Source organism: Anomaloglossus baeobatrachus, chromosome 4 (assembly GCF_048569485.1).
Source record: "Anomaloglossus baeobatrachus isolate aAnoBae1 chromosome 4, aAnoBae1.hap1, whole genome shotgun sequence".
Lineage (NCBI taxonomy): Eukaryota > Metazoa > Chordata > Amphibia > Anura > Aromobatidae > Anomaloglossus > Anomaloglossus baeobatrachus.
In genome coordinates this window covers 667604963-667629713 of record NC_134356.1, presented here as the reverse complement: position 1 = coordinate 667629713, position 24751 = coordinate 667604963, and the positions used below count along the sequence as shown (strand labels likewise).

The 24751-nt window shown below is 48.2% G+C and overlaps 1 protein-coding gene across 1 annotated transcript in view; it reads right to left on the bottom strand.

The window, feature by feature from the left end:
• LOC142302794 (complement C3-like) overlaps nucleotides 1-24751 on the bottom strand; it is a 421200-nt gene that overhangs the window by 248814 nt on the left and 147635 nt on the right. The window contains exons 17-18 of the mRNA XM_075343903.1: nucleotides 14075-14186; nucleotides 5504-5589 (exon numbers count right to left, since the gene is read on the bottom strand). Coding sequence (XP_075200018.1) covers nucleotides 5504-5589; nucleotides 14075-14186 — 198 coding nt within the window. The remainder of the gene's footprint in view (nucleotides 1-5503; nucleotides 5590-14074; nucleotides 14187-24751) is intronic.

The following is a 24751-nucleotide window of genomic DNA, read 5'->3' as shown; positions in this document are numbered from 1 at the left end:
TTTGTGTTGTGTGTTGGACCTCCCGGTGTGAAACACGGGGGTCCGCTCCCGGTCCTTTGGTTGGAAGCCTTGCCCGCTGACACTGACCCTTGGGATCTACCGGGCCCTGGCGGATGCCCTATCCCTCTCGGTGAGTGGTTGTCTCTGTGGCGCCCCTGAGGCTTCCGTCGCCACAGAGATATTGCATCTCAGCCAGAGGTGTGGTATCCCATCCTTGGTAAGAAGGGGGGTCATCTACCGGTCCACAGACAAAACACACACACACACACCAATTGTTAGGACACACTGGGTCAGGGTTTAAGGCAGGCACCCACTAATGCTGAGAGTAGCAACCAGTATATCTGGTCCCCGGGGCCTTAAGTCCCATTCACTGACCTAAAGGGGTGGAGCCTAGCAGGGGGGAGTGTGAGAGGAGTCAGGAGGTAGAGTAGAGGAACCAGTTAGTTCCAGTTTTTCAGTCTGTGTGAGAGACAGGGAGAGACAGTGAGGAAAGGAGTTGGGCTGTCAGGAGAGGACAGCGTTCTGAGGAAAAAGACAGAAAGAGGTTCCTGGTGGAGATCCTGGGGTCTTGCTAGGCCCAGGTGACACCGAAAGAAGGGGTCCCAGGGTCACGGAAGGGCGGTAGTCCCCTGACCTGTTCCACTGAGAAGATCGGGTGGAGGGATCTGGCTGCAATCAGGGGACGGTCACTAGACTAGAAGAAGAAAGACAATACTTTTAGTAAAACCGACGGCCTGGGGAGATTGCTTCAAGCCCCCAAGGCCACAAACCCACCACAGATCACCGGTAAAGGCGAGCAAGATACGACTACGGTCAGCCACCTTTGTACAGGGCCTGTGGTGGAGGCGCAAGACAGCACAGCATAGTTTTGGCGCTCAGGAGACAGTCAGCAAGGACACACTGACCCTTGACCTATCCTGGATTGGCGGAGGCCCCTGACGGCGGATCCCAGCATACCATGGGCAACCGGTCTACTGCAGTACTGAGACAACAGTGAGTAAAAGATCTTAACTGCAAGCCCTGTGTTGTCTGCTTCATCCTGCACCTCATAAACAAACACCATATACTTTACCAAGCACCAAAGGTTGCCCCGGGGTACCCACTCTACCTGTGGAGAGCAACAGACATCTCAGCTGCCATAACATCAGCCCCGAAGGTCCCTTCCAGCAGCTGCGACTCCATAGCTGCAAATTACCACAGGTGGCATCACGAATATATTATAAACTTTATTACCATCTCCCTCATACCGCCATTTTAATTGACTCCGCCAGGGTCACGGAGCTGGGCTCCGCCACCGCTGACTACCCTGGACTAGTCCGGCCCTACACCGAGCCACCTAAGGCCCTGGGGTGTGCGAGTCATCTCTTTTCGGGACTTAGGTTGGGACAGGACCTATAATCCTGCCCTCAATTGGTTAATTAGCTAGGCCGTTGGTTTCGGTCCTGGCTTCAGGGTCCAAGTACCCCCTTGTGTGCACGGTTTCCGGGTCGGTTCTCCAGTGTCGGTACCGGCAGGCTACAACCCTGCACCGGTCCACCACGGATCTCCGGCAGCCGTCTTCCCGTGTCCTGCTGACACTGGCCACTGTCTGCCACCTAGCCAGTACGCCAGGGCTCCAACTCCGATGCCTGTCAACTAGCACCTCCAAACTCCTCCACTGCCAACTCGACTGACTGCTTTCCCGCCCCCGGGTTCTCCAGACCCCTAGGTGGGCATTTCTCATCCGCCTGGTCCAGCCCACTGGTGTGTCTGTACCACCCAAACGGGGGGTGGCTAGGATTTCAGGTCGACTGAATGTAACCCTGTGTGGTAAGGTGTTATGCGGGGGCCTATCTGTGTGACTACCTGGTTTTTCCAGGGCGTCACACACATTTGTATATATTTCTATACATACATATTCATATATAATATATATATATATATATATATATGTATAAATAAATTTATAAACAAATTTATATGTATATATATATATTATATATATATATACACACACATATTTATGCACTGTCCGAAAATCTATACCAAACACTTGTTTTTGCTTCCATTTTTCATGAGTTGATCTCAAAGGTGTACGACTTTTTCTATGTGCCCATAAGGCCTTTTTCTCTCAAATATTCTTCCCAAATTTGTATAAATTTGTGTAACTGAACAGATGTGGCATACCAACATGCTCATTAGACAGCATGAGTATTGCACAGGTGTGCGTTTGGTTGGCCATAATAAAAGGCATTCTCAAATCTATAGTATTATAGTATTGGGGCATATGGGTGGAGGGTCAGAAAACAAGTCAGTATCTGGTGTGACCACCCTTTGCCAGTCTGCCATCTGCCCTGTACATGAAGAGAATACCTCTCCGACATGCCAAACACTTTCAAATGTGAGAATTTTCCCAATCAAGTCAGTAGTGTTGATGATCTGCAGGCAAGTAGAGACGCCGATGAAGACAACGAGCAGCAGATGAGCTTCCCTGAGATAGTTTATGACAAATTATGCAGAAATTCTTTGGCCATGCATATTGATTATTGCAATAGCTTTGTGGGTGGCCGGTCTCAGAAGATCTTGGAGGTGAAGATGTAGAGGTCCTTGGCAGGTGCGGTGACAAGTGGTCTAAAGTTGTGAGGCCGGTTTGATGTTCTGCTTAATTCTCTGAAACGCCTTTGGAGATGCTTATTGTAGAGAAATGAAAATTCAATTAACGGACAACAGCTCTGGTGGACATTCCTGCAGTCAGCATGCTAATTGCTCCCTCAAAACTTGTGACAACTTGTGGCATTTTGCTCTGTGATAAAACTGCACATTTTTGCATGGCTTTTTATTGTTTTATTGTGCCTTAGGCACACTGTGCAATAATGATGCTGTTTAATCAGCATCCCTGGATTATGTCGAATCTGCGTGGCTTTTTTTAAAAATAAATTGGTGAAACAGGGAAAGAGTAAAGGGTGCTTTACACCAGACAATCTATCGTGCGATAGATCGTCGGGGTCGCGGTTTTTGTGACGCACATCCGGCATCGCTGGCGATGCCGGCCTGTGTGACACCTCCTAGCGACGCAGTATCGCTCACAAATCGTGAGTCGGGTACTGCTCGCTAGGTTCCATAATATCGTTTAATTTAGTTGACCATCGTTTCCGTGGTAGCAGACGCCGCTCCGTGTGACACCACGGGAACGATGAGCAGCTCACCTGCCTCCCGCGGCCGCCACCGGCTCTATGTGGAAGGAAGGAGGTGGGCAGGATGTTTACGTCCCGCTCATCTCTGCCCCTCCGCTTCTATTGGCCGGCGGCCGTGTGATGTCGCTGTGACGCCGAACGTCCCTCCCACTCCAGGAAGTGGACGTTCGCCGCCCACAGCGAGGTCGCACGAGAGGTAAGTATGTGTGACGGGGGTTACTAACTTTGTGCGACACGGGCAGCGATTTGCCCGTGACGCAAAAAGGACGGGGGCGGGTACGATCGCTTGTGAAATCGCACAATCGGTCGTACCGTGTAAAGCAGCCTTTAGGGTTTTTTTTGCAATAAAATATTTTTTTTTGTGGGGGGGGTCTGTGTTTTTTCTTTTACTTACTGCATTAGTAATAGGGGTATCTGATAGACGCCTCTCCATTACTAACGATAGGGCTTGATGCCAGCTGACACAACACAGCTGACATCAACCCCAAAAACCATTATCCCTGTTTCAACAGCACCAGGGCAATCAGTAAGAGCGAAGGAAAAGTGCCAGAATTGTCGCATGTAATGAAATGTGTGACTTCTGTGGTGGCTGCAGGCTGTTATATTTAGGTTGGGGAGGGCCCAATAACCATGGACTGGACCATCCTGATAATATCAGCACCTGTCTGCTTTACCTTTGATGGTTATCAAAAATAGGGAGGACCCCATGTTTTTTAATGATTTATTTCTAAGGTTAAACCAATTTGAACACCATTTAGTGGCACATGAAATACACTAAACTGTTTATACACTATTCACAAAAAGATAGGGATATTTGGCTTCCAGAAGAATTTTCAGGATTATCCTAAAATTCCCTCTAACCTCTTCAGGTGAACTTAATATGACCTTCTCTAAATTTTGGATGCACATGTCCTACTGTTCAATGTTTTAGGACTTTTTGCAGAACTTGCTGTTCTCTAACAAGGACTTTTATGGCAAAATTCACAACAGGTGTTTGATCCATGAATTGCCCCATACTTTTTGTTGTGAAATTATATATTTGTAGGATAACTATCTGTATCATTTATTGATTATTTTCTTGGTTACCTAGAGGGTTCTTAGGATCTTAGAATGTCGATGAAAGGAAGCCCACCTCACTCTGTGAACCATCTAGATGCCATAGTCATTATTGATACAAGCGTCTAAGGGGTGCTTTGCACGTTGCGACATCACAGGTGCGATGTCGATAGGGTCATGTCGAAAGTGACACACTTCCGTGCGTCGCTCCCAACATTGCAGTGTGTAAATCCTAGATGATACGATTAACGAGCGCAAAAGCGTCGTAATCGTATCATCGGTGCAGGGTCGGGGAAAACCATAATTAAGCTGCAGCGACGGTCCAATGTTGTTCCTCGCTCCTGCAGCAGCACACATCGCTGTGTGTGAAGCCACAGGAGCGAGGAACATCACCTACCTGCCTCCAGCAGCTCACGCCGGCTATGCGGAAGGAAGGAGGTGGGCGGGATGTTTACGTCCCGCTCAGCTACGCCCCTCCGCTGCTATTGGCCGCCTGCCGTGTGACGTCGCTGTGACGCCGCACGACCCGCCCCCTTAATAAGGAGGCGGTTCGCCGGCCAGAGCGACGTCGCATGGCAGGTAAGTGCATGTGAAGCTGCTGTAGCGATAATATTCACTACGGCAGCTATCACTAGATATTGCACCTGCGACGGGGGCGGGGAACATCGCTGCAGCATCGGTAACACATTGTTACCGATGTCGCAGCGTGCAAAGCCCGCCTAAGGGCTACTTTGCACGCTGCGACATCGCTAACGATCTTGTTAGCAATGTGAAATTCTAGATCGCAAGTGCGATCTTTCGGGATCGCACATGCGTAAAATAACCTATGTGCGAATTTCACATCGCTAACGAGATCGCTAGCATTGTCACAGCCTGCAAAGTACCCCTAAGGGGTTTAATGGCCATGGTCAGTGCCAACACTGACCGTAACTGATGCAGCAGTGTGTCAGAGTTAGTGCACAGCAAACAGTGGCTGCATTTTCACCCATCGGGGGATGCTAGTCACATATCACATGTCAGTTTTAAGTCGTATTGGTGTACAATACGGGGTTAAAATATACATTATGAAGAATAGGGACAGAGAGAGTTCAGTAACACATGACTAGTATCAAACTACATATAGGTTTTATTTTTGTCTGTAACTAGAGACACTATATATAAGCTGTATGTACAAAACGTTGAAAATTTAAGCAAGTTTGTTCCCTTTTTTTAGTTTTCGATGCATTGGACAAAAATAAAATCGTGAAACTGCTTAGCTCTGGAACACTATTTACCTTTATTGTCCGATAGACTCACTGCCAAAACCTCCCATGTTGTGATTGAATCTTTTAAGAAAAGATTAATAGATTTGGTGGAAATTCTGTTAAGAAAGCAATAAAGATTAATATTATTTTTTATTTAGGTTATGCATGTACCTCATTCATACATGGTAATGGGAGATATAAAGCCTACTACACAAAAACAAACTCTAAAGAGAAAAAGACATGGATCGCACATCCAAAAAATACAATGACCTAAAACTGTTAGGCAAAAAATTAAATCGAACATGAGGTTCTTTGTTACCATTCTGATCAGATTGTAATAAGCCACTGCCACGTCACGGCGAACCTCTAGTGGGTCCCTATCCTAAACCTTATAGTGCGGCACTGTGCACTGACCACCGCTGCAGCGACAAAGCACCAGCAGGGCAGGTGACCTGGTGCCTCACAGCACCCATGCTTCAAGGCGAAGCCCCCAAGGCTCCAGGCCGCACTGCCCCACTGACACGACACCACCACAACAGCAGCCACCACAAAGCACCAGCACACTGTGAGAGGAGCTGTGCACTCACCTCCTACTGGCTCCCATATGTGAACTTGGAGCAAAAAAGGCTGACCCCTCTTGCAGTCTCCTGCTGATTAAAATCACCTGTGCCAAATGGGGGGAGTGCAGATCCAAGCAAAAAAAAAGGGGGATAGAATTTGCTATAGTGTGTTATAGTCTGCACTCCCCCCATTTGGCACAGGTGATTTTAATCACCAGGAGACTGCAAGAGGGGTCAGCCTTTTTTGCTCCCAGTTCACATATGGGAGCCAGTGGGAGGTGAGTGTGCAGCTCCTCTCACTGTGTGCTGTTACTGTGTGGTGGCCACTGTTGTGATGGTTTCGTGTCAGTGGGGCGGTGGGGTTTGGAGCCATGGGGGCTTTGCCTTGCAGCATGGGCGCTGTGAAGCACCAGGTCACCTGCCCTGCTGGCGCTTTGTCGCTGCAGCTGTGGTTAGTGTCCGGTGCCGCACTATAAAGGCTACTTTACACACTGCAATATCGGTCCCGATATCGCCAGCATGCGTACCCGCCCCCATCTGTTGCGCGACACGGGCAAATCGCTGCCCGTGCCGCACAACATCGCCCAGAGCCGTCACACATACTTACCTGTCCGACGACATCGCTGTGACCGGCGAACCGCCTCCTTTCTAAGGGGGCGGTCCGTGCGGCGTCACAGCGACGTCACTGAAGCATCACTGAACCGTCGCCCAATAGCAGCGGAGGGGCGGAGATGAGCGGGACGTAACATCCCGCCCACCTCCTTCCTTCTGCATAGCAGCCAAGAGGCAGGTAAGGGGAGCTTCCTCGTTCCTGCGGCGTCACACGCAGCGATGTGTGCTGCCGCAGGAACGAGAAACAACTTCGTTACTGCTGCAGTAACGATTTTTAAGAATGTACCCCCATGTCGCCGATTAGCGATTTTGCACGTTTTTTCAACGATGCAAAATCGCTTATCGATGTCACACGCAACGGCATCGCTAATGCGGCCGGATGTGCGTCGCAAATTCCGTGACCCCAACGACTCCGCATTAGCGATGTCGCAGCGTGTAAAGCCCCCTTAAGGCTTAAAATAGGGACCCACTCAAGAGGTTTGCCGTGACGTGGCAGTGGGCTTAATACAGTCTGATCAGAATGGTAACAAAGAACCTCATGTTCTATTTAATTTTTTGCCTAGCGGCTTTAGATCATTGTATTTTTAGGATGTGCGATCCATGTCTTTTTCTTTTTATAGTTTGTTATACAACACAAAAACATACTGGTTCTTGCACAGACTAGAAAACCGAATCTGCACAAATAAAAGCACCACCTCTAACCTGGCTACCTGAAAGGCTATTGAGCGCTTTCTCGTTTCTCCTAAGGGACCAAAGGGGAGTGCACTATGCACATCTAAATGCCGCTTTACACGCAGCTACATCGCTAAAGCGATGTCATTGGGGTCACGGAATTTGTGACGCACATCCGGCCTCGTTAGCGACGTCGTTGCGTGTGAAACGTACGAGCGACCGCTAACGATCAAAAATACTCACCTTATCGTTGCTCGTTGACATGGTGCTCAATTCCCAAATATCGTTGCTGTTGCAAGACGCAGATTGTTCGTCGTTCCTGTGGCAGCACACATCGCTATGTGTGACACCGCAGGAACGAGGAACCTCACTTTACCTTCGGCCGCCGGCAATGAGGAAGGAAGGAGGTGGGCAGGACGTTCGTCCCGCTCATCTCCACCCCTCCACTTCGATTGGGCGGCCGCATAGTGACGTCGCTGTGACGCCGAACGCACCTCCCCCTTAGAAAGGAGGCGGTTCGCCTGTCACAGCGACATCGCTAGGAAGGTAAGTAGTGTGACGGGTCCGAGCGATGTTGTGCGCCACGGGCAGTGATTTACCCGTGACGCACAACCGACGGGGGCGGGTACACACGCTAGCGATATCGATAGCGATATCGCAGCGTGTAAAATGGCCTTTACAAAGAGGAAAAGTGTGCACAGTTATTTAGAGACTCAAGGTGAGGAAGCACATGCACATAGGGGAAAAAAAGGAGAATAATAAATAAAAGCAAGAAAAACTTCACACCAGGTTAAACTGAGAAGAGAGGAAAAGTGTTGGTAAGATACATACACAAACACACAAAAGTAATACAAATGGTCTCTGCCTAGCAGGCAACATTCATTTGTTGAAGGACTGGAACTCCTTAGCAATTATCCACTTAGCAGTATAGCCAATAGAGAAGTTTAGTGAAGGGTAAATATACAGTATATACAGCTGAAACCAGAAGTTTACATACAATATCTAAAAAGATACATATGCATGCTTCTCTCGTTATCTGACATGAAATCAGAATAATCCTTTCAAGTTTTAGGTCAATTAGGAACCAACATTATTATATTTGCCAAATGCCAGAATAATGAGAGAGAGAATGTTTTAAAACATTTTTATTACTTTCTGCACAGTGAAGTTTCCCCCATCTCATTAGTATTTGCAACCATTCCCGTTAAACTGTATGACTTTGGTCAAACTTTTTGGATCCTTCCACAAGCTTCTCACAATAGTTGGTAGGAATTTCGGCCCATTCCACCTGAAGGAACTGGTGTAACTAAACTGTTTGTAGATTGCCGCTTGCACCGGCTTTTTCATCTTTGCCCATACATTTTGTAATAGGATTGAGATCAGGGCTTTGTGATGGCCACTCCAAAACATTTACTTTGTTATCCTTGAGCCACTTTATAACTAGATTGCCAGTATGCTTTGGGTCATTTCCACCCAAGCTGTAAGTGCCTGGCTGATGTCTTGAGATGTTGCTTCAGTATTTATAATATTTCCTAATGATGCCAAACATTTTGGGAAGTGCACCATTCCTTCGTGCAGGAAAACAATCCCAAAACATGATGCTGACGCCCAGGTGTTTCACAGTTGGGATGGTGTACTTAGGCCTCAAAGCTTCTCTGTTTTTCTTCAAAACATAATGATGATTATTATGGCCAAAAAGATCAATCTTAGTTTCGTCAAACCACAGGACAAGTCTCCAAAAATTAAGGTCTTTGTTCTTGTGTGCATTTGCAAACATTAATCTGGCCTTTATCTGTTTCTTTTGGAGTAATGGCTTCTTCCTGGCAGAGTGACCTTTCAGCCCATGTTGATACGGTACTCGTCTCACTGTGGATAATGACACAATCTTACCAGCTTCCGCCAGCAGCTTCATTAGGTCTTTTGCTTTTGTTCTGAGGTTCATATGCACATATCTGACCAAAGCACGTTCATATCTGGTACACAGAACCCGTCTCCATCCTGAGCGGTATGATGGCTGGAAATTCCCATCTATTTTGTACTTGTGTATATTTGTTTGCACAGATGAATGAGTCACCTTCAGGTATCTGGAAATTGTATCCAAGGATGAACCAGACTTGTCGACAATTCTCTTCCTGAGATCTTGGCTGATTTCTTTTGACTTTCCCATGATGCTGCACAAAAAAGCAGTGTGTTTCAGGCGTCCATTAAAATACATCCACAGGTGTGTCTCTAATTAACTCAGATGTTGCCAATAAACCTATCAGAAGCTTCCAAAGACATGACATCATCATATGGGCTTTCCCATGTAGTTTAAAGGCATAGCAATCAATGTATGTAAAGTTTTGACTTTGCAGAAAGTAATGAAAATGCCTTAAAACATTGTCTTTCTCTCTCATTATTCTGGCAAATATAAATAATTTTGGTTCCTAATTGACCTAAAATGGGAAAGATAGTGAGAAAAGCATGCATATGAGTCTTTTTAGCTAGTATATGTAAACCTCTGTTTTCAACAGTATTTCCACACCTGTACTGTCAAAGGGCAAACCCACAAAGGAAAAATAAGGGTAATTGGACTGAGTAGAAAAGGTCAATAGCCCAGCAAACAAAGGAACAGACCATAGAACAAGAGGTCATTGGATCAAATCCCCAAATCGAATCATGGCAATTTATTATTAAGGAAGGCGACCTTTTCCCAGGATCTGTCTAAATTCAAGAGATTCCTCTATATGGAAAATAATGCATTCAAATTCTGACTTATAGTCAAACTTCTTTCTTACTACATGGAACTTTATGAACTCATTCACACCTTTAATTAAGTATAAGTATAAAGAAAGTGTCTAGTTCTTCATTAATTGATTCCTCATTATTTAGTTTTTGGTATCACCAGTCTTATCTACAGCAAAATATAATAGAAAGGTGACATATTTTTTTGATAGGGGAGCCCAAGTGCAAATTAATTTACTGTATGAAATCTTTTATTATACTAAAATCCTGTTACTTTGCTCCTAAAAATAGTTAGGTCAGCTTTTGCCACTATGACTACTTCAAAGGGCATAGAAGAGGTTGTTATGGCACCCTTAAAAGTCATATGGTCGCGTTGAATTATTTTCCAATATTTTTTGAGTTTAACCAACTTAGTTGTGCTGCTGCACCAGGACTTTTAACTGTAGTTGCAAAAAACATCTGTTCATCTTTCTTCATATTTTTAATGCATGCCTCTATATGAGATGATCTATTTGATATGCTGCTAATTGAATTGAGTTGACGTTCATCAAATTCACAGATTTGGAATTGCTCAGCAATTCAGCACTGAACAGGGTAAGGATCTGTCTAGTCATACAGTGTCACGACATGTAAGTGCATTTGGACTGAAGCCCACTTTGCAGTGACCAAGCCTCTCATTAGCAGAAGGAATCACAAGGCTAGACTCACCTTTGGTGAGGAGCATGTTGTGTGGACAGAGGAGAAGGGTCCACAGTTCATTTTAGTGATGACAGCAAGTTTAATTTATTTGGGTCTGATGGGAAACATTATGTTCATTGACAAACTGGGGAAAGACTTAACCCAAAGTGTGTTAAGAAGTCAGTTAAAGGCGGTGCAGGAAGTGTCATGGTTTGGAGAATGTTTTCTGTAGCAGGAGTTGGACCTCTCATACAGCTACATGACAGATTGAATGCAAGTGTGTATCAGAACCTTCTTCACAACATGTGGCTCCTTACTTGTGTTCATCACGCAATCAGCCAGCAATTTTAATGCTGGATAATGCCCCCTGTCACACAGCAAAATGAGGAAAGCAGTTCCTTGAAACATAAAACACTGAACAATGAAATGGCCACAGCTCAGAGTCCTGATCTAAACCCAATAGAAAACCTCTGGAAAATCCTTGGTGACAAAGTTATGGCCAAAAAACCCACAACAGTCAAAGAACTGTGGAAGACACTGGAGAGGAGTGGGCCAAAATCCCACCAGAGCAGTGAAAGACTAGTGATATCCTGTGGCTGCAGATGTGCTGGAGTCATTCACAGCGACGGCCGGTGCTCGTCCTACTGATTGTGACTGTTGTTACCTGCAGAACATTTACTGATCATCTCTCTCTGTGCTGCAGTCATTGCTGTTCTCTAATTATCATCATCACGTATTGGGGAAAATAATGGTTTTATGTTGATAAACTTTTGATCTTTTGTAAAACCCTGTTCTAGTGGCATGGTGCACCCCTTACAAAAAACCTTCAATGTTCATTAATATAGATTACATTATTTCTGGAAAAAGCAAGTGATCATATATTGTTCTCTAATTTTGATCTCCAGTGTGTATCCACATTTTAAGGAAGGCACCTGGAGAGCATGGAACACTATTTACCTGGAAATGAATTCTATATCTGCAGGGAGATAGTGATCTTCAAGGTGACAAATTCAGTTTTAGAAGAAATGAGTAGTAGTTTGTCATTGAAAAATAAACAGACTCAAAGGATACGGAGGTAAAGGAGCTGCAGAGTAGAATTGAGCGAACTTATTCGATGAAAGTTAGCCAATTTCTAATTCCGTTCGAGCCTTAGCCTGTTCGGTTCGGGCTTGGTAATGCCGATCTCTTTCCTCAAAAGTTGGCAATTTTCAGTTTTGTTCGAACATTGATCATGCCTTAAAATAATGGTTTTCTAATAACATTTTATGCTTTTGGATAGGATTGTGGTGCTGTATGATGAATGGGGGGATGTGTTTAATGAGAGGAGGGGGTGGGGACTCGGGGGAAGCCAGACGTGCACGGCGCTTTTGTGCCGCCCTGGCAGCAGTCGAACTTCTAGGATCCGGGAGATGTCAGTGGCTCAAGTGGCCCAGGTCCGGGGCTTGGCAGACACATCGATGAAAAGGGGTTATTTACAGGGGAGAATGTTCGTGACGCCACCTGCGGTGTTTGGCAATGAGGAGTACCGCCGCTGACGTATGGGAGTGCCGGGGCAGATGGTGTGGGGCAGCCGTGATGGAGGTTACCTCCGCAGGTAGGGAGGCCCCGGGATTCTGGGTAGAGGAAGTGCAGGAACTGCAGTCTATAAGTCCTCTTGGTGTTGGATGGGGGGGGAGGTGCAAAGGAAGTCTATATTGATATTGGGCCGGCAGGGTGCTGGGGAGGCAGGGTACTCACTCAGTTGTGATGACGCATTCAGGAGACACAGATGCTGGGGTAAACCAAGTCTCTGAGCACCGCTGCCCTCGGTGACAGCACGTCCAGCAGTCCTTTCAGTGATTCTGTGATGGACTGGAGCCTTCCTCCATACACTATGTACTCTGTGTGTCCCTGGCCCCGTTGGCTTGAAACCTCCGGGTCCCGTCCCTCTTTTTACTGGGGAGCTGCTCTTAGCAGCTGGCACGTGGGATTTCTGTAGACTGGTCCGTGTGGGAAGTCCTATCCCTCCGTTGTGCTGGCGCTGCTAATCTCCGAGCCATTGCAGATAGCACGTGAAGCTACTACCCGCTGCAGGCTAATTGACAGATTGCGTGAAGCTACTTCCCGACATAGGGGCCTGTCCCCCGCTGTGTGCTCGGCCCCGAGACCGGTTACTGTGGATCCGATGGCTGACGGTCCTCTTGACCCATCCAGCCCTGTTCTCCAGTGTCCCGTGACTGGGTCTCCCTCTCCTCAGGCTCAGGCCACCATCTGCAACCGAGCTAGACTCTCCTCAGGGAGCTGCTACTCCCTAGCTCCTCTTACTTTGACCGTTACTACCAACTGACTAACTCCTGACACATACTTGGGCGGTTTCTTTCCCAGTTGGAACCATGCCCCCGGTGTGCCTGATAAGTGTAGTGTTTGGGTAACTAGGATTTGTGCTGTTGGTACAGAATCACTGTTGCGGACCCCGGAACCAAGGAGGGTGGGCCCTGCACCAAGGATAGAGAGTAGTGGAGTTCCCTGTGACACCCTGGACTAGTGCAGGGGTGTCACACCATTTTTTTTCTTAACTTTATTTGCAGATGTTCCTGCAGCCAATCATGGCACAGCAAACATCTACGAGGTTCAGACACAAGGACTTGTGTCATTGGCTGCCTAAGCCACATGTCCGTCTGCATAGAAATTGCAGACATGGGGCTTTGGTGCTATTGTGTGAATGAGAAATGTTAGGGAAAGTTTTGCCGCCGATGCTGCTAGACATTTAGCTTAGCTACGGGTTTAATGATTGGTAGTTGCGATAGATAGGAGAGTGATAGTGTAGAATAGGGATGTGCAGTGTAGGGAAAGGTGTGTGCCACAAATCGGCATTTAATGATAGAAATAAGGATTGCTACTTGTCAGTGCCTGCTAAAGAGTTGCCAAGGAAGGATCTGAATAGCTATTTGCAGCCTGCTCCCAATAAACCAATCAATGACATTTCTAGATATTGTTAGTTAGTAATATTAGCCTGCTGTAAATTTGCTAGTGAACTAGGTAAAAATGTCTTGGCCGTTTTCATGGCCTGCTCAAAATTACGCAGTCAATCATAATTCTAGGTATTGTTAGTACTGCCTGCTATCAATTTGCTAATGAACTAGGTTAAAATGTCTTGGCAGGTTTCATAGCCTACTCAAAATTACACCGTCAATCACATTTTTAGGTATTGTTAGTTAGTAGTGCCTGCTGTAAGTTTACTAATGAACTAAAAGTTATTGGAAGTTTTCAGCGCCTACTCAAAATTATGCAGTCAATCACATTCATATATTTCATATATTTTTCATACTAAATATTTAATGAGTTGACTGTCCATGTCCACTTAGATTACACTCACCCTTTGACATCTGGTTTTTCATGCATTATCTCTATCTTCCACAGCCAACTTTCTGGGAACTGTGTTCTGGAAATTATTTCAGAATCTTCAATATATTCAGTATCTTCATCACCTAATTAAAAAAAAAAAAAAAAAAAAAAAACAACTTTGAAGTGAAGTTTCCACCGGGTTTAAAATTGAAATTTGACAATACATCCGATAGTTCTCAGTGTTAACAGATCTACCCTCCAGCTAAAATGGATCTTGGGGTTTTAGAAACCTTCCAAAAATCACCCAAAAAAACCTTCATAAAAATATATTTTTTAGGTTCACCTAGAGATATTTAAGAGATTTTTCTTGTATCAGAAATACTTTTTACCATGACCGGTCTAAGGCCACATTCACACGTTCACTATTTGGTCAGCATTTTCCATTAGTATTTTTAAGCCAAAACCAGGAGATTACAAAAATACAGAAGTGGAGCACATGTTTCTATAATGCTGTTCCACGGATTGTTCCACTTCTGATTTTGGCTTTTGATTTTCAACAAATATTGATGTAAAATACTGACGCAATACTAAATGTGTGAACGTGGCCTCACTGTGCTAATCATGGGCGTCGCAAGGCGTTTAGACCCGTTGAATCCAGGGCCTGGGCCAAAATCATAAATGCAATGCCCCGAATATCAAGACAGCTTCTTTTTTTTCAATTAATTCAACTTTATCATGTTTCTGTGCACTGAGTGCTTGTAGCCAGGCACCACATTGATGTTGCCTGGCGCCATCCTACATGGTCTGGCTGTATCATTATCTCTGCAGGTCCTCCTTCTCTCTCCCTGGTCCTTTTCCTCAGGTCAAAACAGAGGTATCCATCGATGTGCAGAGTGATTGCACAGCATCACCCAAGGGGATTATATGATGGATGGGGGTGGGACTCGATTAATAGAAGAAGGAGGTCAGTGGGGCCAGGTCTGTCTGGAAATATAGGCATCCATGGGGAGAGGTGAGAGACATTACAACTAGTGATGGCCAAATCCCTTGATGTTCATGTTCGGGGGACTCGCCCCAGCTTTTTGTAAAGTTCAAGTTCGGGTTCTGAGATAACGTTAACTTGCGTTCGAACCCCGAACTTGGACTCTACAGTTATGGGATTTGGCAGGGAAATCTGTAAAATAAAGAATCTAGTTAATAATAAACATTGTCATTATACTTATTGCTCCTGCGACGCGTCCTACAGACCCGCTCAGCCGTTGTCTCCCGGCCGCTTCTGCTTCCGGGTCCAATTATTAACTTCTGGGGGTATTCCCTGCATTGCTCGTCACTCGGCAGTCTTCGGCCGTCTTCGCGGTGATGTCAGAGTTCACCCGAGTCCATGGCTTAGCCATAGATTGAACTTTGACTGTCACTGTCAGCCTGCTTCTCGCTCTGTATAGACGTTTGTCTGTACAGAGCGATGAAGCACAGCTGACATTGCTTTCCCTGTAGACTACATCGGACAAAGGATTTTTATAATAAAGATGGAATCTCTAAATAATTTTTGTTTTATTTCTAATAAAAAAAATGTTTCTATGTGTTGTGGCATTTTGTACTGTTTGTTAGAAATTCATGGTGGCCATGTCTAATTTGGCGTGACACCATGAATTTCGGGCTTAGTACAAGCTGAGAATACAAAGCGGGTATTAACCCCTTTATTACCCAGTGTGCCACCGCCATCAGGACCGCTTGCGAGCCAGGTAAAGTGCTTGGAAATGGCACTAAGAAACAATGCGCCATTTCCAGAGGCGGCTGAGGGCTGCGGAGAATCCCAGCCCCCAGCTGCCTGTTTTACCTGACTGGTGATCAAAATACGGCGGGAGTCCACACGTTTTTGTTTTCATTATTTTTTTAAGTAATTAAAAAAAAAAAATAATGGGTTTCCCTGTATTTTGATTGCCAGCCAAGGTAAAGCCAGGCAGATGGGGTGGCAGCCCATAGCCATCCACTTTATCTATGCTGAGAATCAAAAATACCGCGGAGAGCTACGTCATTTTTTTAAATTATTTACTTATTTTTTACACTACTATATGTGTGGGGGACCCAACAGCCAATCACAGACGCTGTCATGCAGAATGGGCGTCTGTGATTGGCTGTTGCCATAACCTGGAATCTGCCCATACATGCTAGATGCTAGAATGTATGCGTTGATTTCAGGTTACTCCAGCATCCAATCACAGACGGCCACTCTGTGACAGTGTTTGTGATTGTCTGTTATTTTAACAGTAAAATAAAACAACACAGAGAATTGTTTTTTTATTAATTAGAAATAAAACCGAAGACATATAGGACTCCATCTTTATTACCCAAAAAAAACCTCTGACGTAGTCTAAAGGCGGGCAAGCATCTTCAGCTCTGCTACATCTGTGCAAGGAGACAGACAGGTCTGCTCACACAGACTCAGGTACAGAATCAGCTGAGAGCTGTCAGAGACTGCACCCGAGTGCACAGCTGAGGCTGGTCAGCTGTGTGCCCGGGTAACCTCGACTGATGCCACTACAACACTGCCGTAAAGTGAGCGCTTATCGGCAGTGAGAGTACTGACGTCAGATTCGGGGTTAGCCAAGGACACAGCTGACGTTACCGCTTTCACCGCCGGCAAGCGCTCACTAGTGTTGCAGTGACGTCACAACAACATTCACACCAGAAAAACAACCTCTACTCAAAATATTGTGTTTTGCAAAGTGTGCACAGCACCAACATTCCAAACTGTACTATTGAAAAATGAGATTTTTGGCAAAAAATTGCAATTTTTCGAGCTACCCCGCCACGTCACGGCAAATCTCTTGAGGCAGTCCTACACTACAATATTTTTATTTAAAGTGTGCCATGCGGCCTCACATATGCAAAAATAGGACTGCACAGCACGTACCTGGTGCTCTTCAGTCTCGTCTCCATGACTAATTCATGGTTGTGGGCGGGATAGGCCCAAGCACATGCTGCTTAGAATATATAATATTATATAATAACTAGAAGGTGGCCCGATTCTAACGCATCGGGTATTCTAAAATTTATTGTGTAGTTAATGTATGTTTTTTGTTATATATATCGATGTTGTTGTCTGTAGTTACCAAGTGTTTGTGTAGGGCGCTGTAAATGTTCTGGGTGTTATCTGGGTGTGGGGGGGTGTGAGAGCAGTGTTGTATGTGTGTTGCGTTGTGTGTTGTGTTGTTTGTGGAGCGCTGTGTGTCTGCAGCATTCTGTGTGTGTGGTGCTGTGTGTGTTGCGCGGTTTGTGTGGGTGTGGAGTGCGTGTGTGTGTTTTGGGGGAGGTATGTTTTGTGCAGTGTGTGTGTTGCGCGGTATGTGCGTATATTTGTGTATGCCGTGGTGTTTGTGTGTTGGGTGTTGTGTGTGTGCGGTGTTGTCTGTGTGTGGGTGTCTGTGTAGGGCGGTGTTTGTGGTTCCCAGTGTGTGTGTGCTGTGTTGTGCGGTGCGTGTGTGGCGCTGTGTGTGTGTTTTGGGGGGCAGGTGTGCACCCCCATCATGCTCTATCCCCATACTGCGCACCCCCCATCGTGCTCCATCGCCCATGCTGCGCACCCCCCATCGTGCTCCATCCCCCATGCTGCGCACCCCCCATCGTGCTCCATCCCTCATGCTGTGCACTCCCCATCGTGCTCCAACCCCCATGCTGCGCACTCCCCATTGTGCTCCACAGTCACACATCTGATCGGATACACTCACACCCCACTTCTCCCTGTGCCCTCCGGTGGGCGGTCCCAGCAGCTGTGCTGCACGCCCTGCTCCTCTGCCTTCTGCCGACACGCACACATCCGATCGCAAACACGCACACATCCGATCGCATACACGCACACATCCGATCGCATACACGCACACATCCGATTGCATACACGCACACATCCGATCGCATACACGCACACATCCGATCGCAAACACGCACACATCCGATCGCATACACGCACACATCCGATCGCATACACGCACACATCCGATCGCATACACGCACACATCCGATCGCATACACGCACACACTGACGATATCGCACATACGCGCTCACACACTCACAACATCCGGAGATACCACATGCTTCCGGCCATGTGATCTTCTGGCAGGTCCTGGAAGATCACCACTGCACGCACAGTATCGCCGCTGAGAAGTAAGCGATATCACTGGATATTGTGAGTGTGTGGATGCGATCTGATGTGTGTGTGAGAGTGAGTGAGTGTGATCTGATGTGTGTGAGGTGTGTGTGAGAGTGAGTGTGATCTGATGTGTGTGTGTGTGTTCTTATGTGTGTGCGTGTGTGTGTGTTCCGCCGCTGCAGGACCTTGATGCGCTCACCTGCCTCCGGTCGGCGTCTGGTGAGTATGACTGCGGGGTCTTCTGTCTTCTGGGGGTGCCCGCTGCCTATAATGAAGTGTCTTGCAGTGCCTTTAACTCTTTCACCGCTGCATGACACTTCATTATTGACCGCAGCGTATGCCGGCTCCCTGAGTGCGGAGGTCCGGGGCGAGAGGCTAATCCATGTGTGGGGGTGGGGCCAGGCCAAGGCGAGCGGCCAATCCGTGGGGGGGGGGCAGGCCGAGCCCAATGGCCAATCCGACAGTTGTCACTTTTATGACACTGTCACGGTGACACTGTCACGGTGACACAATTTTGGAGCAAGACAGACAGACAGACTAAGGCAATTATATATATAGATATATATTTTTCCATCTGTCTTGATTTTTGGCGATTGGTGGCTGTTCACACATTGCCATCCAGCCTTGTCCACAGGCTATATATTCTAAGCAGCATGTGCCTGGGCCTATCCCGCCCACAACCATGAATTAGTCATGGAGACGAGACTGAAAAGCACCAGGTAAGTGCTGTGCAGTCCTATTTTTGCATATGTGAGGCCGCATGGCACACTTTAAATAAAACATATTGTAGTGTAGGACTGCCTCAAGAGATTTGCCGTGACGTGGCGAGGTAGCTCGAAAAAAAATGCAATTTTTTGCCAAAAATCTAATTTTTCAATAGTACAGTTTGGAATGTTGGTGCTGTGCACACTTTGCAAAACACAATATTTTGAGTAGAGGTTGTTTTTATGCTGTTTTTCATTGTTATATAGGTTTTTGGTTGGTCAACATTCACACCAGACTGGTCACATGGCTATGACGTCATGGAAGGTCCTGTAACCTACGTGGTAACAACATTCACACCAGACTGGTCACATGACCATGACGTCATGGAAGGTCCTGTAACCTACGTGGTAACAACATTCACACCAGACTGGTCACATGACCATGACGTCATGGAAGGTCCTGTAACCTACGAGGTAACAACATTCACACCAGACTGGTCACATGGCTATGATGTCATGGAAGGTCCTGTAACCTACGAGGTAACAACATTCACACCAGACTTGTCACATGGCTATGACGTCATGGAAGGTCCTGTAACCTACAAGGTAACAACATTCACACCAGACTGGTCACATGGCCATGACGTCATGGAAGGTTACCTGGGGCACAGCTGACTGTGTCTGCTCGTCTGTGTGAGCAGACCTCTGTTTGTCTCCTTGCACAGATGTAGCAGAGCTGAAGAGATGCTTGCCTTTGGACTATGTCAGAGGTTTGTTTTTTTTTACAGCTCGTGGACCCGAAACTGGACCCAAACTGTAACGCAAAATTTGTGTTTGGAACCTAGTGCATGAACACTATCTGTTCGGTGCGAACTTTAAAGTTTAGGCTCGCCCATCCCTAGTTACAACCCTCCTCTGTGACTGAAAAACACATCCCCCCCTCCTGTATTGTTACAGGCAACTCAACAGTTCGAAACGGAGGAGGGTGTGCAAGGCTGGCAAAGTTTCCTGTGCACAGATTTGATAGGAGAGCTACTGTGTGCAGGACTGACAGGAGGTATCCTGTGTGCAGGACTGACAGGAGGTATCCTGTGTGCAGGACTGACAGGAGGTAGACTGTGTGCAGGACTGACAGGAGGTATCCTGTGTGCAGGACTGACAGGAGGTATCCTGTGTGCAGGACTGACAGGAGGTAGACTGTGTGCAGGACTGACAGGAGGTATCCTGTGTGCAGGGCTGACAGGAGGTATCCTGTGTGTAGGGCTGACAGGAGGTATCCTGTGTGCAGGGCTGACAGGAGGTATCCTGTGTGCAGGGCTGACAGGAGGTATCCTGTGTGCAGGGCTGACAGGAGGTATCCTGTGTGCAGGACTGACAGGAGGTATCCTGTGTGCAGGGCTGACAGAAGGTATCCTGTGTGCAGGGCTGACAGGAGGTATCCTGTGTGCAGGACTGACAGGAGGTATCCTGTGTGTAGGGCTGACAGGAGGTATCCTGTGTGCAGGGCTGACAGGAGGTATCCTGTGTGCAGGGCTGACAGGAGGTATCCTGTGTGCAGGGCTGACAGGAGGTATCCTGTGTGCAGGACTGACAGGAGGTATCCTGTGTGCAGGGCTGACAGAAGGTATCCTGTGTGCAGGGCTGACAGGAGGTATCCTGTGTGTAGGGCTGACAGATGGTATCCTGTGTGTAGGGCTGACAGGAGGTATCCTGTGTGCAGGGCTGACAGGAGGTATCCTGTGTGCAGGGCTCACAGGAGGTATCCTGTGTGCAGGACTGACAGGAGGTATCCTGTGTGCAGGGCTGACAGGAGGTATCCTGTGTGCAGGACTGACAGGAGGTATCCTGTGTGTAGGGCTGACAGGAGGTATCCTGTGTGCAGGGCTGACAGGAGGTATCCTGTGTGCAGGACTGACAGGAGGTATCCTGTGTGCAGGACTGACAGGAGGTATCCTGTGTGCAGGACTGACAGGAGGTATCCTGTGTGCAGGACTGACAGGAGGTATGCTGTGTGCAGGGCTGACAGGAGGTATCCTGTGTGCAGGACTGACAGGAGGTATCCTGTGTGCAGGGCTGACAGGAGGTATCCTGTGTGCTGGACTGACAGGAGGTATCCTGTGTGCAGGGCTGACAGGAGGTATCCTGTGTGCAGGACTGACAGGAGGTATCCTGTGTGCAGGACTGACAGGAGGTATCCTGTGTGCAGGACTGACAGGATGTATCCTGTGTGCAGGGCTGACAGGAGGTATCCTGTGTGCAGGGATGAGAGGAGGTATCCTGTGTGCTGGACTGACAGGAGGTATCCTGTGTGCAGGACTGACAGGAGGTATCCTGTGTGCAGGACTGACAGGAGGTATCCTGTGTGCAGGACTGACAGGATGTATCCTGTGTGCAGAACTGACAGGAGGTATCCTGTGTGCAGGGATGAGAGGAGGTATCCTGTGTGCTGGACTGACAGGAGGTATCCTGTGTGTAGGGCTGACAGGATGTATCCTGTGTGCAGAACTGACAGGAGGTATCCTGTGTGCAGGGCTGACAGGAGGTATCCTGTGTGCTGGACTGACAGGAGGTATCCTGTGTGCAGGGCTGACAGGAGGTATCCTGTGTGCAGGACTGACAGGAGGTATCCTGTGTGCAGGACTGACAGGAGGTATCCTGTGTGCAGGACTGACAGGATGTATCCTGTGTGCAGAACTGACAGGAGGTATCCTGTGTGCAGGGCTGACAGGAGGTATCCTGTGTGCAGGACTGACAGGAGGTTTCCTGTGTGCAGGGATGAGAGGAAGTATCCTGTGTGCAGGGCTGACAGGAGGTATCCTGTGTGCAGGACTGACAGGAGGTATCCTGTGTGCAGGACTGACAGGAGGTAGACTGTGTGCAGGACTGACAGGAGGTATCCTGTGTGCAGGACTGACAGGAGGTATCCTGTGTGCAGGACTGACAGGAGGTAGACTGTGTGCAGGACTGACAGGAGGTATCCTGTGTGCAGGGCTGACAGGAGGTATCCTGTGTGTAGGGCTGACAGGAGGTATCCTGTGTGCAGGGCTGACAGGAGGTATCCTGTGTGCAGGGCTGACAGGAGGTATCCTGTGTGCAGGGCTGACAGGAGGTATCCTGTGTGCAGGACTGACAGGAGGTATCCTGTGTGCAGGGCTGACAGAAGGTATCCTGTGTGCAGGGCTGACAGGAGGTATCCTGTGTGTAGGGCTGACAGATGGTATCCTGTGTGTAGGGCTGACAGGAGGTATCCTGTGTGCAGGGCTGACAGGAGGTATCCTGTGTGCAGGGCTCACAGGAGGTATCCTGTGTGCAGGACTGACAGGAGGTATCCTGTGTGCAGGGCTGACAGGAGGTATCCTGTGTGCAGGACTGACAGGAGGTATCCTGTGTGTAGGGCTGACAGGAGGTATCCTGTGTGCAGGGCTGACAGGAGGTATCCTGTGTGCAGGACTGACAGGAGGTATCCTGTGTGCAGGACTGACAGGAGGTATCCTGTGTGCAGGACTGACAGGAGGTATCCTGTGTGCAGGACTGACAGGAGGTATCCTGTGTGCAGGACTGACAGGAGGTATCCTGTGTGCAGGACTGACAGGATGTATCCTGTGTGCAGAACTGACAGGAGGTATCCTGTGTGCAGGGATGAGAGGAGGTATCCTGTGTGCTGGACTGACAGGAGGTATCCTGTGTGTAGGGCTGACAGGATGTATCCTGTGTGCAGAACTGACAGGAGGTATCCTGTGTGCAGGGCTGACAGGAGGTATCCTGTGTGCTGGACTGACAGGAGGTATCCTGTGTGCAGGGCTGACAGGAGGTATCCTGTGTGCAGGACTGACAGGAGGTATCCTGTGTGCAGGACTGACAGGAGGTATCCTGTGTGCAGGACTGACAGGATGTATCCTGTGTGCAGAACTGACAGGAGGTATCCTGTGTGCAGGGCTGACAGGAGGTATCCTGTGTGCAGGACTGACAGGAGGTTTCCTGTGTGCAGGGATGAGAGGAAGTATCCTGTGTGCAGGGCTGACAGGAGGTATCCTGTGTGCAGGACTGACAGGAGGTATCCTGTGTGCAGGACTGACAGGAGGTAGACTGTGTGCAGGACTGACAGGAGGTATCCTGTGTGCAGGACTGACAGGAGGTATCCTGTGTGCAGGACTGACAGGAGGTAGACTGTGTGCAGGACTGACAGGAGGTATCCTGTGTGCAGGGCTGACAGGAGGTATCCTGTGTGTAGGGCTGACAGGAGGTATCCTGTGTGCAGGGCTGACAGGAGGTATCCTGTGTGCAGGGCTGACAGGAGGTATCCTGTGTGCAGGGCTGACAGGAGGTATCCTGTGTGCAGGACTGACAGGAGGTATCCTGTGTGCAGGGCTGACAGAAGGTATCCTGTGTGCAGGGCTGACAGGAGGTATCCTGTGTGTAGGGCTGACAGATGGTATCCTGTGTGTAGGGCTGACAGGAGGTATCCTGTGTGCAGGGCTGACAGGAGGTATCCTGTGTGCAGGGCTCACAGGAGGTATCCTGTGTGCAGGACTGACAGGAGGTATCCTGTGTGCAGGGCTGACAGGAGGTATCCTGTGTGCAGGACTGACAGGAGGTATCCTGTGTGTAGGGCTGACAGGAGGTATCCTGTGTGCAGGGCTGACAGGAGGTATCCTGTGTGCAGGACTGACAGGAGGTATCCTGTGTGCAGGACTGACAGGAGGTATCCTGTGTGCAGGACTGACAGGAGGTATCCTGTGTGCAGGACTGACAGGAGGTATGCTGTGTGCAGGGCTGACAGGAGGTATCCTGTGTGCAGGACTGACAGGAGGTATCCTGTGTGCAGGGCTGACAGGAGGTATCCTGTGTGCTGGACTGACAGGAGGTATCCTGTGTGCAGGGCTGACAGGAGGTATCCTGTGTGCAGGACTGACAGGAGGTATCCTGTGTGCAGGACTGACAGGAGGTATCCTGTGTGCAGGACTGACAGGATGTATCCTGTGTGCAGGGCTGACAGGAGGTATCCTGTGTGCAGGGATGAGAGGAGGTATCCTGTGTGCTGGACTGACAGGAGGTATCCTGTGTGCAGGACTGACAGGAGGTATCCTGTGTGCAGGACTGACAGGAGGTATCCTGTGTGCAGGACTGACAGGATGTATCCTGTGTGCAGAACTGACAGGAGGTATCCTGTGTGCAGGGATGAGAGGAGGTATCCTGTGTGCTGGACTGACAGGAGGTATCCTGTGTGCAGGACTGACAGGATGTATCCTGTGTGCAGAACTGACAGGAGGTATCCTGTGTGCAGGGCTGACAGGAGGTATCCTGTGTGCTGGACTGACAGGAGGTATCCTGTGTGCAGGGCTGACAGGAGGTATCCTGTGTGCAGGACTGACAGGAGGTATCCTGTGTGCAGGACTGACAGGAGGTATCCTGTGTGCAGGACTGACAGGATGTATCCTGTGTGCAGAACTGACAGGAGGTATCCTGTGTGCAGGGCTGACAGGAGGTATCCTGTGTGCAGGACTGACAGGAGGTTTCCTGTGTGCAGGGATGAGAGGAAGTATCCTGTGTGCAGGGCTGACAGGAGGTATCCTGTGTGCAGGACTGACAGGAGGTATCCTGTGTGCAGGACTGACAGGAGATATCCTGTGTGCAGGACTGACAGGAGGTATCCTGTGTGCAGGGTCAGAGATTGTTAACAGTTAGGACTAGCCCATAATGGGAGGGATTCTGGAACATAAGTTGACTTTAGAACAATTGTGTGACAGTAGCAGACCAATGGTCTGAGGGTAGTTAAGGCCAAATTCAGTGGGTGACCAGTGGAAAAAGAAGGAGAGAGGAGACCAGAGCTGAGATAGGATGATCTTATGTGAACAG